The 20,372-nt window shown below is 39.8% G+C and overlaps 1 protein-coding gene across 29 annotated transcripts in view; it reads left to right on the top strand.

Moving 5' to 3' along the window:
• Positions 1-20,372, top strand: part of sm (heterogeneous nuclear ribonucleoprotein L) — a 443,801-nt gene that overhangs the window by 416,329 nt on the left and 7,100 nt on the right. For 19 of the 29 annotated variants that reach the window (XM_071664637.1, XM_071664635.1, XM_071664627.1 and 16 more), the window contains 5 exons: positions 2,379-2,634; positions 5,756-5,877; positions 12,802-12,952; positions 15,899-16,016; positions 16,320-16,415. In XM_071664637.1, the coding sequence (XP_071520738.1) occupies positions 2,379-2,634; positions 5,756-5,877; positions 12,802-12,952; positions 15,899-16,016; positions 16,320-16,415 (743 nt within the window). The remainder of the gene's footprint in view (positions 1-2,378; positions 2,635-5,755; positions 5,878-12,801; positions 12,953-15,898; positions 16,017-16,319; positions 16,416-20,372) is intronic. The other 10 variants (XM_071664630.1, XM_071664626.1, XM_071664634.1 and 7 more) reach the window with 1 other exon arrangement.

Here is a 20,372-nt window from a genome sequence, read left to right as displayed (position 1 = left end):
AGTAGGCTTTTCATTTCTGCTTTGGTGTTATTAGTTACATATAAAATTTAGGTAGAGTGGTATAATGCCATACCATTGCCAAGACCTGAGTGCTGAGCATTTTAAGGTGGGAAAGTGTTCAGTATTTGTGGTTGCTGAGCAATCAGTGATTGATCTGAGTGCTCAATTTTGTGTGGTTTGCAGCTTTATATGTGCTTTTGAGGAGATGGAAGAGCAGTTTGGTAACGATGCTAAGGAAGTCTATTTATAAGTCTAAATGTGGTGCCAGTTATGGCTCTTAGGTCATTTAGTTTGTGTTGCTTTAGTAATGATGTTATTGGTGTGGAGAGAGAATATCACTTGTGTTGTATTTGGTGCCTAGATTGTCAAGTGTTTTGTTTAGTGAGTGGAGGGTATGAACTGGATTAGTGTCTTACTGGGACTTGAAAGAGTGATTGAAGACTTCTGAAAAGATGCAGACATTCTGTTCTGGATGAGCCAAGAGCCATGGTTTCAATGTCATAATGTACTTCCTGTTTGTTGTTGCAATTATGGTTCAGTTTTGTGACGTGATTGAAAGATTGTTTGTATATATATGTAACGACCAATTTGGGATCCTCATAACATTCCTAAAAATATCCTTTTCGATGTAAGTTATCTGTCACTACTCAGTACTTAGGCATCATAATTGCTGTTCCTGACATTGAAGAAAAATTTGTAAGTCAAGTTTCTAGCCACAGTTGAAGAATAGAGTATTAGCAAATTTTAATCATTTGATTGTTCCTTTCACATGTTAATTGTGTAATAAGATGGTACTACATTTATTAAAAACTGCACCTTCTGGATTATACTTGCATCATGGCACCCCTCATGAAGAAACCATAGGTAACCTTGACATCTAAAGGTAAATTTTAATAATTTGATTGTTCCTTTCACATGTTAATTGTGTAATAAGATGGTACTACATTTATTAAAAACTGCACCCTCTGGATTATACTTGCATCGTGGCACCCCTCATGAAGAAACCATAGGTAACCTTGACATCTAAAGGTAAACTTGAGATCACCAAATGGCCCATGGTGACAAGTTTGTCACCACCCTCCATTGTGTTCATACACAGTTAAGAAAAAGGGGGGAAACAAAATGCTGTGGCTCAGTCATGTTCAGAGAAAGCTAAACTTTTTAACACCTTCATTGAATTCTGAGTTCCACTTTCAGCATAATGCTACTAGATGCAGTATGCTATGTCTTTGTGGTTCTCCTAGCATTATCATTCCGTGCATTTTGGGTGCCACAACAGGGAGAGAATTTATTAAAATTTAATAGAAATTGAGGAAAGCACTTGGCTTTACTTCACTTTTTAAGCAACAATAATAGTGGCATATGCTTTGGCATTGCGTGTTAAAGATGTCATTTCTGATCACTCATGATCCACATTGGTGGTGAACTTGAATGTTTTGGGTTTAGTAGGTTTAGTTTATAGAAGGTCAGATATTTGAATCTCTGCCTGTTATACCTAAGTCCACATAAGAACAGATAATGGCACATAGAAGTAGGTTGGAGGTTAGCTAGATATTGAATAAGGTTGAATAAGAAGTTTAAGATGTTTAGTAAGCCAATGAGCACCCTGAAGAGAAACAACCCAAGTTAAGTCTTAAAAACTGTTTTAGCTTTGTTTTGCAAAATGTTAACATCTCCAACAGACAAACTAACTTTAATTCTCTTGACTGTCCCCATTCATATTTCTTCAGAATCAGACTGGTAAGAATTATATTCTTGAAAGTCTGAACATTACATACTCATAGTTTCACTCATTTAAGAAGAATGTAAAGCAGCTCCAGAAAACTATTGGTAGGTAGGTCAGTAGTGCTAATATTAGACCATGAAATATTTTTTGGAGGTCTTTGATAAGTAGACTGAAAGTAGAGTGATACTAATATGGCACAGCTTCTCTCGAATAATCAGATTAACGAGATGCAGACATTGAAGAACAAACAGAATTCTTATATAGGTTTATGTGAATTACACTAATATTATCAAAACCAACCATAGTTGCTTCTGAGCATCCTGTTTGGAGTTCATCATATTTAGAATGCTCTTGGTTTTGAATATTTTTTTTCATAATTTTCCTAAGTTTGCTTTCAAAGTATAGGTGCTGGTGGTATCCAAAACCCTCTTACCAGAGGCTTATGCTGTTCAAGGCAGTGCTGCTTATTGTAGCAGGAAATGAACTCCTTTGGAGTGAGAAGTTCATAGACAAGACTGCACTCCCAATTATACAACCTCATCGAAGTTGACTTTTCATTTCTGATATAACCTTATGCAGACAGAGTTTGGTAACTCGACTTTGTAGATATTATGGATTCAGCATTGTGTAATTTTTTTCTTACGCATTTCAGATTTGGGTTGAACAATGGTATGAGCAATGGAGGTCTCCGTGGTGGTGGATTAATGGGTGCTGGTGGACAAGGCCAAGGTGGACCCTTCATGGGTGGAGCTGGTGGTCCTGGAGGTGCCTCCTTGTCAGCTATGGGCCAGCCACAGCCTGGCCTTCCACAGCAGGGAGCTGTTCTCATGGTATATGGACTGAACAAGGATAAGATGAATGCTGATCGCATCTTCAACCTTCTTTGTCTGTATGGCAACATTGTCCGGGTAAGGTCTTAAAAGCATTTTTCATCTAAACACAAAACAGAATTCCTTCAGTATAATACCACATCAGTATGTTGGACTCCCAGTTTTTTTTTGCCACATCAGCATGTTGGACTCCTAGTTTTTTTTGCCACATCAGCATGTTGGACTCCCAGTTTTTTTGCAACAGTTTAGATCTATCCCAGATAACCACCAGTCCTGTCTGGGAGAAAAGAGCTCAACCCAGCCCCACACTTTAAACAATGTTGCACTTTTTATATGCACAAGAAAGCTAAAATTGCTCCAGTACAATTCCACATCAGCATGTTGGGCACCAAGTTCTTTGCAGCAGCATTAAACCTCTCCCAACCAAACCATGTCATAAACAACAACCAACCCCCATTAGGAGAAAAGAACACGAACTACCCCATCAACTTAGCAACTTAAGTTGCAGATTCCCCTTTCCTCAACTAAGACATTACTGTTAAAACACATTCGCATAAATGACTTGATTAGCCCCAAACAACTGCAACAGCCCCCAATCCCAGCTGAGTGTTAAACACCACTCTCTCAGGCATTCCTCCTTGGAGGCAACTTTAATTCTTGATGTAACCACTTGCAGATGGAATTTCGTATATAAGAAAAGAACTATTATTTTACTTAGTCGCTGTCTCCCACATTAGCCAGGTAATGCAAGGAAACAGATGAAAGAATAGCCCAACCCACCCACATACACATATATTTACATAAACGCCCACACACGCGCATATACATACCTATACATTTCAGTGTATACATACACACATATACAAAAATACACATGTACATATTCATACTTGCTGTCTTCATCCATACCCGTCGCCATCCCGCCACACATTATATGGCACCCCCATCCCCATGCAAGGTAGCGCTAGGAAAAGACGACAAAGGCCACATTCATTCACACAGTCTCTAGCTGTCGTGTATAATGTACTGAAACCACAGCTCACTTTCCATGGCTTACCCCAGACGCTTCACATCCCCTGGTTCAATCCATTGAGAGTATGTTGACCCCGGTATACCACATCGTTCCAATTCACTCACTTTCTTGCACATCTTTCACCTTCCTGTATGTTTAGGCCCTGATCGCTCAAAATCTTTATCACCTTCCACCTCCAATTTGGTCTCCTGCTTCTCCTTGTTCCCTCTACCGCTGAAACATATATCCTCTTTGTCAATATTTCCTCACTCATTCTATCCATGTGATCAAACCATTTCAACACACCCTCTTCTGCTCTCTTAACCACACTCTTTTTATTACCTCACATCTCTCTTATCCTTTCATTACTTACTTGATCAAACCACCTCACACCACATATTGTCCTCAAACATCTCATTTCCAACACATCCACCCTCCTCTGCACATTCCTATTCATAGCCCCATGCCTCACAACCATATAACATGGTTGGAACCACTGTTCCTTCAAACATACCCCATTTGTGCTCTCCAAGATAACATTTTCACCTTCCACACATTCTTCAACCCTCCCAGAACCTTCGCCCCCTCCCTCACCCTGTGACTCGCTAATGCTTCCATGGTTCCATCCACTACTAAATCCACTCCCAGATATCTAAAACACTTCACTTACTCCAGTTTTCCTCCATTCAAACCTTCCTCCCAATTTATCTTTATGATACTTAATTGCCCTCTTCCATGTTAGCGAGGTTGTGCAAGAAAACAGACAAAAGAATGGCCCAACCTACCCACATACACATGTATATACCTAAGCGCCCACACACACACACATATATATACCTATACATTTCAACGTATACATTCATATACATACACAGACATATATATATATATACACATGTACATGTTCATACTTGCTGCCTTCACCGATTCCCGTCACCAATCTGCCACACATGAAATAGTATTCGTGGTGCTACCTCTCCTACACAAGGGGTGATGATTCTGTCTCCTGTGAGGCCAGTTGGCATCGGGAATGGATGAAGGCAAGTGAGTTTAGTTACGGTGAGGGCAAGAGCAAAGGAAGGGGGCTGTGGGACTGCATTATATGGTGTTTGGAAGGAGGTTCAAGGTTGATATAGGTTAAAATGAATTGATAAGAGGGTAATTGATAATGCTTATACACCCGGTGGTGAAAGGAGTGAAGAAATGGGTACTATTTAGGAGGTGCTGAATGACTGCATTGGCAGTTTTGCTACAAGAGACTGAAACTTGGTGTAAGGGGATCTGCATGCAAAAGTAGGTAATGTGGCAGTTCACCCATAAACTGCTATAGTCAATTGACAGTTCAAGGTTTACTGCTTTTTTTATTGACTACTTAATGGTTCTTGCATTTATCAGAATACCCAGCTTATGTCTGATTCCACTATCCAAATATATCACTAGATATCACCCTTAACAGCTCATAGAAATATCACGTTGCACTGTTGCCCATATATATCATCATGAAAAGTGTATAATATGGAAGCTTCCTCTCTCTCTCTCTCTCTCTCTCTCTCTCTCTCTCTCTCTCTCTCTCTCTCTCTCTTTCTCTCTCTTTCTCTCTCTCTCTCTCTCTCTCTCTCTCTCTCTCTCTCTCTCTCTCTCTCTCTCTCTCTCTCTCTCTCTCTCTTTCTCTCTCTCTCTCTCTCTCTCTCTCTCTCTCTCTCTCTCTCAAAACATCTCACCACTTGTCCTCAAACATTGAATTTCCATCACATTCACCTTTTTTTTTTTTTTTTTTTTCCCCCCCCCCCCCTATAGCCCATGCCTATCGTCCATGTGACACCGTCAGAACTACTATATCATCAAACATATCTTCTTCCCCCCTCCCAGATAGTTACCTCCTGTTCCTCATGTTATTACATCCCTGAGGTTAAGGCAGAAAGAATACTAACCCATATATCTCATGTAGGAGATTAAGAGGAGTGGAATGGTTAGTGAGGAGTTGGAGGTCCTTCCATTCTTTATTATTGCTTTCAAAAAGGAGGAACAAAGAGAACTGAGGGGATTTCCCAGAAGACTTAGTCATCTGTTCTAGGTGCTACCCCATGGGGAACAGCAGACAGGTATTAAGATATGTGTTGTTATTTTTCCTCAGCTCCTTTATTCCAGCCAATAAAATTTTCATTATTAACGAGCAAAATGTTGCAGATCAAGTTCTTGAAGACAAAGGAGGGTTGCGCCATGGTGCAGATGGGTGATGCATTGGCTGTGGAGCGTGCTGTGGCAAATCTCAACAACACCACATTCTTTGGTTGCAAGATGCAGCTTGGGTAAGTTTTGTCTTGTGATGTTTCTAGTTTCATTGAATCATTTTCTTTTAATTATTTTGTGATTTAAGAGGATTGAATTATTGAGAGTGTTGAGTGGCTAAGTTTGTGGAAGTGACCATGTGTAGCTGAGTTTTACTAAACAAAAAAGCGGAAGGGTGTTGCAACCTAAATGTAACAGTGTTGGTGTGTGTTTAAAGTTGAGGCTACTTTTTTTTGTAAGCTTTATTGCTGTTACATTGAATACTGTGGGGGAACAGTTGAGACCTTCAACTATCAGAATCAAGAAGAAAAATGGATGCTAAGAAGGAAGAGAAATGAGACAGGAAAGGGAATGCGCCAAAACAAGTCAGTCATCACAAGATCTTCCAGGAAAAGATAAAAGAGAAGCCACCAGAAATTTAATTTTTTTGAGATGTTATGGGAAATTTTTGAAAAGCTAAACCAGAAGTTAAAGCTAAGTAATCATTTCAGGGATCATGAAGGGTGTCAAGATGGAAAAGGAACTTGGGAATCCTAAAAATATTTTGTATCAGATTGCTTAAGGAAGGGGATTCAGGTCGTAAAGTCATATCATAGATTACCCTTTCCCTTTTTGATGTGGAACAGTAAGATAAATGGTTGAAAAAATTCGAACAAAGCTCTTGCATCGGATTCATATTGGTAGCCCTGCTTTCCATATATTAGAATATGTTGAACCACCAGTGACACTATTTCTGTCACTTGCACCTAAATGCAGTGATGTCACAGTTACACTTTCCAACCCTACCAAGACAACAAGTGAGGAAGTGTTCACTTTGAAATCCGTCACATCTAAGGATGAAAGAATTTTCTGGTCTGAGTGCACATAGAGCAAATAAAGTCTGATGAATCCTTTTTGACCTCTCCTGGGGGCTGTGTTACTCCATTCCTTTAATTGAGCAGCCTCCAGGACAGCTCAAAAGGAATCATCATCGCTTCTGAAAGCTTTCCTTGTGTACTACATATCCTTATGACCTTCCACAAAGCATTTCTGTCAAACCTATCATGTGCTATCTCCGGATACATAAATGTCCCACACAGTATTTCTCGCACACATTTTTTGAAAGCAAACGCCCAATCCACACATCCTGTAACACTAATGAAACCACACTGTTCCTTCCCAATGTAATGCTCAGTAGATGCCTTCACCCTCTCAGTCACTACTCTCTCATACAACTTATCAGATACACTCAACAAGCTTATTCAGCACTCTGTAGTTTAACACACTCCTTTTTCCCCCTTGCCATTGTACAGTGTCAGTATACATGCATTGTGCTAATCCTGAGGCACCTCACCACAATCCTTACATACACTGAAAACCCTAAAGAACCAATCAGAAAAAGTTAATCTCATTTCTTAAGAAATTCACTTGCAGTATCATCCACTGCAGCTGCCTTGCTGCATTTCATCTTGTGTAAGGCTTTCGCTGCCACTTCTTTCTTCACTAAACTCTTCATGACTCTTGCATTTGGCTTAACACCCCCCCCCCCCCCCCCCCACACACACACACACACACACACACACACACACACACACACACACACACACACATACACACACACATATCTTCCTCTGGACCTTCAGCTGCTTTCTCTATATCAGTCATTTGCACTCCTTCCCTGTAAGTACTGTTAGATACCTCACTTGCAACTTCACTTCTAAATCCAATCACTCACAACCCATTCTAATCTGCCCACCTCCCACATGCATCTCTTACACATACTACCACTGCGTCCTTAAATATTTCCCATTTCTCTCCCACTCTAGCTTCATTTACTCTCATCTTTTGCCATTTTGCACTTAATCTCGCCAGGTATTTCTTCACACAAGTTCTTACCCAAGCTCACTTACTCTCTATACTTTCTTCTCTCCCATAATGTTCCATTTTTTCCCAAAACCTCTACTCATCTTCACCTTCACCTCTACAAGTTAATGATATTCCATCCTACCAGCTGCCCTTCTCAGTACATTCTCAACCAGAAGTCTGTATTACACACCCGTCAATTTGTATGTAATCCAGTAATGCACACTGATGATCTTTCCTTCTCGCAGACGTATACCTGTGTGTGTCCCCCTTTTTAAACCAGGCATTCTCACTCACCGGCCCATTTTCAGGCGACAGTTTCATGAGCTGTTCACCATTTCCATTCACATGACAGATTTCCCCGTACCCCCCAGGCCCTCATCTGCTACATTACTCACCTTCACATTTGAATCACCCATCCCTTGTACCTGTCTCTTGCATCAAAACTGCTGATACACTCGGCTGCTCCCAAAACACTTACCTCTCATGATCTATCTTCTCATGGCAAGGTGCATAAGTTCAAATATCACCCATCTCTCACCTTCCAATTTCATTTTTACCCACATCAGTCTTGATCAATTTCTTGCATTTTTTCACACTGTCCCACAGCTGCTTCTGCTGTAGCGCTACTCCTTCATGAGCTCTTTTCTTCTCGCCAAACCCTGACTTTACACCCAAGACATCTCCAAACCATTGTTCACCTTTATCCTTGAGTTTTGTTTCACTCGGAACTAGAACATCTGGGTTTCATAACTTGAACATACTGCCTATCTCTCTTCTCTTCTCATTTTGGTTATGTCTACACTCATTTAGTCATCCCAGTATGGGCCTTCAAGGAGGATGAGCACTCCCTGCTTGGCTCTTTCTTTTTTATCTTTTACAGATTTAAGTAGAAGGGAATGGTTTTCAGTGTCCTGCTCTTGCCCCCTTTATTCACCTCCTACAGTACACTGGGAATATAGAATATGCCCAAGCCTAAGCCAGGTAACTAGTTTATTGACCAACTCTAAGGGAAAGATGAACTGTGGTCCGACTTCTCCTAATAGGATTCGAACTTGTGTGATCAACCGTGGGCTGCCTGTGAATGCATCTTGGTCTGCTCAGCAAACCACTACATCATAGAGATCCTTGTAGAGGATTAGCAAAGAAAGACAGACTGAGGTGATCTGTGCATCAGAAATGGAAGGAGGAAGGGAGAAGGATGGTGAAAGGGTAGAGTGAAAGAAGGTTTTGAGGTGCTAGGGCTTGAACACTGAGAGGGTGAGACTTAGATGGGTCGAGCAAATTGGAGCAATATGGTGTGTAAGATAGACATGCTGTCATGGAATGGATTGACATAGAAACTGGTTTGGGGAAACCATAGAATGCTCTGTGGTGCATGATTTTGGATGTTTGGATCTAGCTTTAAGTGCAGTATACGTTACAGCAAGAGAGTGGTTAGGAGCAAATGAGGCCATTGTTTCATCTTCCTGTACGTAATTTGGTGAAGGAGGAAACTGCTGCCAGGTAGAAAAAAGGTTTCTCATACATACTTTTGCATTGAGTAAATAATAAATTTCATTGAAATGCAGACTATTTGGGAAAAGTTGTTGATTATGTGTAATACGAAATTTCAGTTTTCTGTCATGACACAAGTTTGTATACAAGAAATGTTTAAAGTGATGAGCATTTTGTGGCTCCAGCTGATACCTGCATGGAGAACCTGGAGTGTTTGGTAGTACGCCAGTACTTTTTTTCTTTCTTCTTTTCTTTCAAACTATTTGCCATTTCCCGCATTAGCGAGGTAGCGTTAAGAACAGAGGACTGGGCCTTTGAGGGAATATCCTCACCTGGCCCCCTTCTCTGTTCCTTCTTTTGGAAAATTAAAAAAAAACGAGAGGGGAGGATTTCCAGCCCCACGCTCCCTCCCCTTTTAATCGCCTTCTACGACACGCAGGGAATACGTGGGAAGTATTCCAGTACTTTTTTATTTATTTATTTATACTTTACTGCTGTCTCCAGCGTTAGCAAGGCAGCACAAGGAAACAGACGAAAGAATGGCCCAACCCACCCACATACACATGTATATACGTACACATCCGCACATGCACATATACATACATAAGTATTTTAACATGCATTCACATACACAGACATATACATATATACACATTCCTATGAGTCCATGGGGAAAATACACATGTACATAATTCATGCTTGCTACTTTTATTCATTACTGTCGCCACCTTGCCACACATGAAATAGCATCCCCCCTTCCCCCATGAGGTAGTGCTAGGAAAGGACAAAAGGCCACATTTGTTCACACTCAGTCTCTAGCTGTCATGTATAATGCACCGAAACCACAGCTCCCTTTCCACATCCAGGCCCCACAAAACCTCTCCATGATTTACCCCCGACACCTCACTTACCCTGCTTCAATCCATTGACCAGCACATCGACCCTGGTTTACCACATCGTTCCAGTTCACTCTATTCTTTGCACGCCTTTCACCCTCTTATATGTTCAGGCCCCAATCGCTCAAAATCTTTTTCACTCCATCCTTCCGCCATCAATTTGGTCTCCCACTTCTCGTTCCCTACACCTCTGACACATATCCTCTTTGTCAATCTTTCCTCACTCATTTTCTCCATGTGACCAAACCATTTCAATAAACCCTCTTCTGCTCTCTCAACCACACTCTCTTTATTTCCACACATCTCTCTCACCCTCTAATTACTTACTCAATCAAACCACCTCACACCACATATTGTCCTCAAACATCTCATTTCCAACACATCCACACTCCTCACAACCATATAACATTGTTGGAACCACAATTCCTTCAAACATACCCATTTTTGCTCTTTGAGGTAATATTCTCACTTTCCACACATTCTTCAACGCTCCCAGAACTTTCATCCCCTCCCCCACCTTGTGACTCGCTTCCGCGTCCATGGTTCCATTCACTGCCAAATCCTCTCCCAGATATCTAAAACACTTCACTTCCTCCAGTTTTTCTCCATTCAAAATCACCTTTCAATTTACTTGTCCCTCAACCCTACTGAACCTAATAACCTTGCTCTTATTCACATTTACTCTCGGCCTTCTTCTTTCATACACTTTACAACTCAGTCACCAGCTTCTGCAGTTTCTCACCCGAATCAGCCACCAGTGCTGTATCATCAGCAAACAACAACTGACTCACTTTCCAAGCCCTCTCATCTACAGCAGACTGCATACTTACCCCTCTTTCCAAAACTCTTGCATTCACCGCCCTAACAACCCCATCCATAAACAAATTAAACAACCATGGAAACCACGCATCCTAGCCCCAAACCGACATTCAATGAGAACCAATCACTTTCCTCTCCTCCTACTCGTACACATGCCTTACACTGTCGATAAAAACTTTTCACTGCTTCAAGCAACTTACCTCCCACATCATATACTCTCAATACCTTCCACAGAGTATCTCTGTGAAGTCTATCATATGCCTTCTCCAGATCCGTAAATGCTACATACAAATCCATCTGTTTTTCTAAGTATTTCTCACATACATTCTTCAAAGCAAACACCTGATCCACACATGCTCTACCACTTCTGAAACCGCACTGTCCTTCCTCTGTCTGATGCTCTGTACATGCCTTCACCCTCTCAATCAATACCCTCCCATGTAATTTCCCAGGAATACTCAACAAACTTTTACCTCTGTAGTTTGAACACTCACCTTTATCCCCTTTGCCTTTGTACAGTGGCGCTATGCATGCATTCCGCCAATTCTGAGGCACTTCAACATGAACCATACATACATTGAATATCCTCACCAACCAGGCAACAACACAATCACCCCCTTTTTTAACAACTGCAGTACCATCCAAACCCGCCACCATACTGGCTTTCATCTTCCGCAAAGCTTTCACACTCATTCTCCCTAACCCTCTCACTTTGCACACCACCTCAACTAAAATACCCTATATCTGCCACTCTATCATCAAACACATTCAACAAACCTTCAGAATACTCACTCCATCTCCCTCTCACTTCACCACTGAGTTTTATTACCTCCCCATTACCCCCTTCACCGATGTTCCCATTTGTTCTCTTGTCTTAGAACTTTACCTCCTTCCAAAACATCTTTTTATTTTCCCGAAAATTTAATAATTCTCTCACCCCAACTCTCATTTGCCCTCTTTTTTCACCTCTTGCCCCTTTCCCTTGGCCTCTTGCCTTTTTCTTTTATACATCTCCCAGTCATTTGCACTATTTCCCTGCAAAAATTGTCCATATGCCTCTCTCTTCTCTTTCACTAGCATTCGTACTTCTTCATCCCACCACTCACTACCCTAGCTTCGTCTCTTTGATGTATGTCAACTGACTGTTATATTTCTCTCTTGTGTCTCCCCTGATTATTACGCGAAAGTGCACTTGGGAACTTTTCGTGTTTCATTTTCCCCATGGACTCGTAGGAATATCTTGATCACGCACAAAATTGTGATCCTTTCCAATACTTATGTATGTCTCTTTAAACCATGTATTCCGAATCACCAGTCGTTTTTCAGCATACAAATCTACAAGCTCTTCATTTCCATTTACAACACTAAACACTCCATGCACAACAATTATACCCTCAATTGTCACATACTCACCTTTGCATTCAAATCACCCATAACTATAACCCAGTCTCGTGCAACAAAACTGCTAACACACTCACTCAGTTGCTCCCAAAACACTTGCCTCATGATTTTTCTTCTCATGCCCAGGTGCATAGGCATAAATAATCATCCATCTCTTTCCATCCACTTTCAGTTTTACCCATATCAATCTATAGTTTACTTTCTTACTCTGTCACATACTCCCACAACTCCTGTTTCAGTAGTGTTACTCCTTCCTTTGCTCTTGTCCTCTCACCAACCCCTGACTTTACTCCCTTATGTGTGTGTGGGTGGATGTAGCCTTTGTCTGTTTCCTGGTGCTATCTTGCTATCACGGGAAACAGCGATCAAGTATGAAAAAATGTGTGTGTGTGTTAACAAACTTGGTTTTGGGAGATGGTAATGTTAGAGTTGTTTGTATTATAAATAGATATTGGTTTTATTTATTCATTTATTTTTTATTTTTTGCAGGTACTCAAAGCAGGCATTTTTGGCTGATGTGCAGCAACCATATGATTTGCCTGATGGCACTCCCTCATTCAAGGACTACATGGGGAACAAGAACAACAGATTCATCAACCCAGAGATGGCTTCAAAGAACAGGATACAGCCTCCCTCAAAGGTGAAACAGTATCCCACTTGGCATATGCCATACTGTGTCCTCTCTCTCTCTCTCACACCTTATGGCTAACTTTTGTTGCCATGACCTCTCCCAGGTGCCTAAAACACTTCACTCCTTCAGGTTTTCCCCCATTCAGAATCATACCCCGGCTAACCTGTCCCTCCACCCTGCTAAACCTAACGACATTTCTTTTAGTCGCATATATACCCCAACTAACTTGTCACTCCACCCTGCTAAACCCAACAACCTTTCTCTTAGTCACATACACTCTCCACATTCTCCCTCTAAACTCATTCACTAATGTATGCAATTTCATACCCAAATCTGCCACAAATGATGTGTCATCATCAAACATATGACTCTTCCCAGATCCCTTAAATACAACATCTTGGTCTCTTTCTAAGACTTGCATGTACCTCCCTTACCTCCCCATCCATAAACAAGGTAAACAGCCAATATGTATTGTATAATATCACCATTAGAAGTTAAGAATGTTACTGGATGTGATTATTTGTTATTTGGATTGTTTTTCAGAGTAAATTTTGAGAGAAAATACAAAATACAGCATTATGTAAATTATCAGTTGTTTGTGTAAATGTGTATGTCCTCCTCTCTGATGTCCATTCTCTACGGGAACTCCATCAAGATGTTGGCCACAGCAAAAGAGTCTCCACTTATCCCTGTCCATACATACCTCCCTCCATACACCATTCCGTATATTCTTTCCCCATTTCTATCCCTTCTGCACTCATCCACTTTATTTCCCTGTCACAGGTGGTTTTCCATTCAAGTGAATCCCTTTAATTGTACAATCATACACTCTTCTTGTATTCTTCTCCTTGCATTCTTTCCTTATGCCCAAACCACCTCAAATTACTACATTTCTTTCACTCTACCACTCCACAATTCATTCTCTTTGCATTCCCTGCCATTCCACATCTTTCATACTTTTATTACTTTCTTCATTCCATCTTCAAAAGTCTAATGAAAAACTTTGCTAACATCTAAAATCTTAAATGTGATATCCATTGCTACAAAATTAAATTTCTCCCTTTAGTTAGATATATTGTAAACCAGAGGTTATGGCCTTTTATATCCTGCATCATATGAAATTTGTGAACAGGAACTGGTGGAGCTGAGGTGGTTCTTGGAAATGGGTCAGGTGCTTTCACTTCCTCATCATCCAGTCGTACTTCTGATGCATCAGTCATCAGGTTTTCAATCTCAGATGGCTTCAATCTCTACATCAGTTGCAGACCTCTTCTTTTTAGCCACTGTGGGAAAATAAAACTTTTTGGAAGTCATAAACACTTGGTTGATAACACTGTTTTGTGGCTTAATTTGTACTTAACCATTCCCCTCTATCAGCAAATAAAAAATGTAGTAGTTATATAGCAGTTCATAAATAATTGACAAGTCAAAAATATCACCAAAAACATGAGTTAAAAGGTTAGTCAAATGGCTACTTACTGTGTAATCAGTCAGCTGATAGAATATAAACTGACATCCTCTGCTACCTACATAAGATAGCCAATTAAAACTTGTGGCCTATTTATGCCTGTAAGAAGATAAGGAACAGTCTTATGAATATTAACAGGATAAAAGCTGAACTGGATAAGTGAAAAATTGTAATATGACCATTCATTGTACCACCTCACTACAGAACCTCTGTCTTGCTTTCATAATGAATATATATTTAGGGTTTAATCTAGAAATGGTAATTATATATTAATGATATTATGCTTACTTGCTGTCTCCCACCTAAGCAAGGTAGCACAACAACCCACCCACATACACATGTTTATACATAAACGCCCACACATGCACATATACATTCCTATACAATTTAGATTATACATACATATACATAACCAGACATATACAGATATACACATGTACATATTCATACTTGCTACCTTCATCCATTCCCATCGCCACCCTGCCACACATGAAATGGCATCCCCTTCCCCCTGCACGTGTGTGAGGTAGTGCTAGGGAAAGACAACAAAGGCCACATTCATTCACACTCGGTCCCTAGCTGTCATGTGTAATGCACTGAAATCACAGCTCCCTTTCCACATCCAGGCCCCACAAAAATTTCCATGGTTTAACCCAGATGCTTCACATGCCCTGGTTCTATTCACTGACAACACATCAACCCCATTATACCACATCGTTCCAATTCTCTCTGTTCTTTGCACACCTTTCACCCTCCTTTGTGTTTATTATAGTTGAGCCCTGTTTCCTGTGTCAGCAAGGTAGCACCAGGAAACAGACAGAGAAAGGCCCATCCACTCATATCCACACGTATATATGTACACTCACATATACATAACAGCATACACACATATACATACACAGCCATATACATATAAACACATGTACATATTCATACAGGCTGGTAATGTATCAGTAAAATTACCTTCAAAACATGGAGCCACTTAATGTATGAGCAGACAATTGAGCATATCTAAATATCCAGTAGTTTTGGTGTTCCTTCCTTATAGCAGCAGACATGGAAATGAGGCAGGGCTTTAAAGATTGTGATGGTATTCTTGTTTGTTATAGTAGAAGGAAAAGAATTTGTGAAACCATTTGGTAAACATTTCCCACATCAAATTCCTGTGAATATCAGATTGGATATATCTGATTTAGCACTGGAAGGGTTTTAAGACCCATGCCTTTTTTGTATTTTTCCTGATTGGGGCCTTTTGTAATGCCACTTAACTTTGAATATAACCTGCCTTATAATTCGAAGAGAATTGCATGTTTTGCCTTGGAACTGAATACATATGTTTTGATATTTTACAAATGTCACCACCCATTATCTTACTACATACATTTTTACTGCACTGCAGGCAATACAGATGTTTCATTGGACACCTTTTTGGTTGCTGTATAGACCATGTTTACCTGTAAAGTTTTGCTAATGTATAATTTTTACAGATTCTGCACTTCTTCAACACTCCTCCAGGATTGGATGAGGATACACTGAAACAGTTGTTTGTTGATGGAGGAGTTACCGAGCCAAAGAGTATCAAGCTTTTCCCATCAAAGAGTATGTGTGAGGGACCATGGTGTCTATTAACCACCATTACATTTTTTGTTGTGCCTGTGGTACATATGGCTATGTAACAAGTTTTTCCTAGCTTTTGCATTTCAAATTACTTTTTTTTTTCCAAGAATTGTATATAGTTCAGTCATTTTGCGAAATGCAACAAGGGAAACCTTATATGTTTAGCCATGTATGTTATAGGCATTCTTTTTGTCAATAATGGTAATGTATTGTGGCATTGTATTAACATGCTAAACACTTTGTAAGAAAATTTCATATAGATGTTTAAGTTTCCACTTGAATATTTTACAGCTGAGAGGAGCTCAAGTGGACTTCTGGAGTTTGCCAACATCTCTGAGGCCCTAGAAGCTCTAGTTATTGGGAATCATGCCCCCATCCCCAACCCTAGTAAGCGTTGTCTGAAGTTTTGTCTTATGTCTGTAGTTTGTAACCATCATTAGCAGTTTAGCATAGTGGCCTAAGCAGAATTTACTCCTAATCACACCTTTTAATTGCAAACTCCTCTTTGCTCTATATTATCTATACATCGAACATTTCATTCACTCTTTACTTTCTTAGTTGAACATAATGCACATCCTTTCCATTTACCCAGGCTATCTACCATATTTCATGTGATGTGGAATGCACTCTTACTATGGAAAATTTCACCCTTTGTTTTATGTGCTGGGAGCTGAATAATGAGGTTGATAGACCATGAATTTGTTCACCATGGAAGGCTCCCCTTATCCCCCTCAATGCATACCTGCAGCTACATGTTAAGTACACATTTCTGTGGAACCTTGTTATAATTCTATAGAGTGTATGTTCCATTCATTACGAAAATCCAGAAACATTATATACAGGGCAGTACAAAAATGAGTTACAGCCCCCCCAATGGCATTTTGATTATTATTGAGCAGCTTATTAAAATGATATGAGTGAAGGATGTGAAAACTTCTTAGATGTCACTATTTCCTTACTCGCTACTCCACTTTATAGTATGCCCTAGAGTTTTAAGTGTCTCATGACATGCATGGCACACTTGGTGAACTGCCAGAGGTGGCCCATGCTGCATACGTCACATCAGAAGTCATTAGGTTAAGCAAACTTAAAATTCCTGATGCTATTGAAATAGTTGTTTTTTATAAGAGAAAAGTAGTTTCTGTCCAATAACATCAAATAATGATAAATAATAATAATATGAAAACATCAAAGAAACAAGTGAAATAGATCTCGGTTGGTTCTTTTTATCAAATCAGTGTTATCACCAAATAGATCATCTGGATCGCTAGACTGTTCATCTTTATAAAGCAATCTCCACACTTGTCTTGTACACTTGGCATTTTCCTGTAACATTCTCCCAGCGCCATGGATGAAGAGTAACTGGAGAACTTGTATGTAATTTTATAAGAATGCTTAGGCCTAAGCATCTCCTGTCCCCACCACCTAGCTAGCAGAAATAGTAGGTCCAAAAGCATGGATTATATATCTTCATGAGGTGTTTACATGAAATATGGTTAAGGGTTAAGCAAGGAACTTGTTAGAGAAGATATTAAAGAGTACTTTGATTGTATTATGGTAATAGGTGAGTAAAATAAACTGATGAAATTGTGAATGCTGAGAGCACACAAGTTTTAAAGGTGGTATTCACAAGGAATGTAACAAGAAAGAAGTTGCAGTTAATGAAAACGATTAGAATGATGTAAAGATAAGTGCCCTTGAGATGTAAGAGATAGGTGTGGAACTACTCTGCTTCATGCATCATAAAAAGGCAACTAGGAATAGATGATTTGTAATACTTCATATAAGAGAAGGTGTGTATGTACATATATTTATTTTATTTATTATACTTAATTGCTTAATGCAAAGAAGAGATCGGATATGAAGATGCTGAGAGAGTAGTGGATGTAATGTCTAGTGCATTTCTTGAAGGCAAATGTTAAAATTCAAAGTTGTTCTATTAGGGATGTAAGAAATTTTTGTTAAATGATGAGAGTGAATTTGAGAATGATTCCTGTGTGCATAGATGCAAAGAAGTATTTAGCTAAGAGTGACATAAGGTAAGAGTGCTGTTTAAGGAAGCATTGCTTGCATGTGTGAGTGAGGTGATTGGCATGCAAAAGATGAGGTTAGGCATACGAGGAAGGGTAAAGAGTAGTAGGATGAGGAAGTGAAATTGCTGGTGAAAGAGAAGTTTATGGATGGCATCTGCTGGGAAGAAGTGTGAGTGAATGGGAAGTATACAAATGGGAAAGAGCTGAAGAAGAGGGCAGATGAAGTGCAAGAATATTGATGAATTGAGAACAGTGTTTTGGAAGGAGTTGAATAGGAGAACAGTTGGGACAGACAGCAAGGGGACAGATAGGGAAGTTGGAACAGGTAGAGAAGAGGTGATAGAGAGGCATGACTATTAAGAAGAACAGTCCAATGCATTAGATGTTGGGCATGCAACCTCTCTGGGATTTTTAGCAAAAGAAAAAAAAAGAAGCAACAGCTAATATACATGAATTAGTAGACCATTAGGGCCCGACCATATGCCTACCATATGCCTACCATTAGTGTTTTATGGATTGGCTGCCATTTGGTCTCCTGCTAGCAGGCTTGGATCAGTTATATAATTTTCAGCTATTTTGTTTATGTTACTCTGCAGTGACATGAAACATGGTTATGACTAAGGCTCATTACTTATGCATTCATATGGATCTCTGATAATTTGGTCCATTATTAGATAATTGGTTGGTGGATATAATGTGTTTTAAGATCAAAATAGAATTGGTAGTGAAAATCTTACATTAGATGAAGTATAGCAAAACAGCAGGATTGGAAAGGATTGCATTTGAGTTTATCAAGAAAGGGCGATATAACTGGTGATTGGTGAATCGGTCTTTCAATGATGAAAGTATCACCGAAGTTTTGACAATGTACATATAATGCCTTGATGTTAAAGCAAGTAGGGCAAGTGAATGCTTGAACAACAGTGTATATATGGTTTATGAGATGGTAATTTAGAGGGTTTACCATGCAAAGAACATATTGAGAATGAGCAACATGGTTTCAGATGAGGTAAAGGATGTATGGACACTAGTTTCTTTGGGGAACTTTTAAGAGGGTGCATTACATTTGGCACATATGAATTAGGAGAGTGTATCATGAGGCTTTCATAGAAGCTTCAGTTAGTTTGTTATTTTGGGTTAAGGCTTTCACTGAATGTATGGTCCTTGAGAGGCCATGTGGAAGGTACTGTGATTAAAATGTTTACATGAATTAGTATATGCATCGAACTTTCAATGGAATAAGGCATGTGCCTGTAGCCCACTAGTAGGAAGTTAAAGGTGGGTCTGGGTTAAAGATATGTGATGTCACCGTGTTTCTTTAAACTATAAAGTAGATGAGATGGTGAGGGAGGTGATTGCAAGGGCCTTTGAATGAGTTAGTCATGTTTTAACTGATGTATGGTATGGGAGGTGAATCTTTTGCCTATCACTGATGACATGGCTTTGGTGGCAGACTCCTGAAGCTGATGACAGAATTATGGAGTGTGTGCAAAAAATTGATGTGTGAATACGACAAAAATTAAGGTAGTGTGTTGCAGCATGGGGAAGAGACAAGATGCTTTGAGAGTAAGTTTGAATGGGAGGAAATGAAGTGTTATGTACCTGGGAGTTGAATTGGGAGATTGAACCATAAGGACCAATAGGAGTCATGGGATGGAAGAATATGTTGGAGGAGAGGTCAGTGTTTATGTAGGCAAAGGAAGGTGATTAAATGTTTATTAGTCTTCACAGATTTTTTTCCAAAAAAAATGTGAAAGAAAGGAAGAGAGGACATGCTGAAGGTTAAATAATTTGCCAAAGGACAGTATGATACGCGATTGGTTGATTATGTAAGGAGTAATAGAATGAATGATAGAGAAATCTGGCAAGGATTTCCTGAAATAGTTTGAATATATGAAAGGAGTGAGCAAAGAAAGTCAACTGAGAGGATCTGTTTGTCAGATATGGAGGTATGAAAGGGGAGGGGGACCCCAAAAAGAAATTTGATAAATGGAGTGAACCCTGGTCTCAGAGCTTCTGTAGGGGATGCCGAGGACATAACTGGATTGTTGTTGTGTATGGATGATGATGTGTTGTCAGTGGCCTAAACAGGGCATATTGAATTATTCAGATGAACTGTGGAATGATGGGCTTTGGTGTGGGTGCTTTGTACATGACAAGGACTGTGTGTTTGCGAATGAGGCCATTGTTCATCTTCCTGATGTTTCTTAAGACAGAATCAGTTGTATGTAAGAAACACACACATGCAACCATAATTATTTTCCAGAATAACCAGTACTTTTTATGAAAACCCCATACTGCATATATGATT

The sequence above is a fragment of the Panulirus ornatus genome, chromosome 9, assembly GCF_036320965.1.
Source record: "Panulirus ornatus isolate Po-2019 chromosome 9, ASM3632096v1, whole genome shotgun sequence".
NCBI classification, from domain to species: domain Eukaryota; kingdom Metazoa; phylum Arthropoda; class Malacostraca; order Decapoda; family Palinuridae; genus Panulirus; species Panulirus ornatus.
Note: the sequence above shows the minus strand (reverse complement) of the source record. Positions and strands in the feature narration are given on the sequence as shown.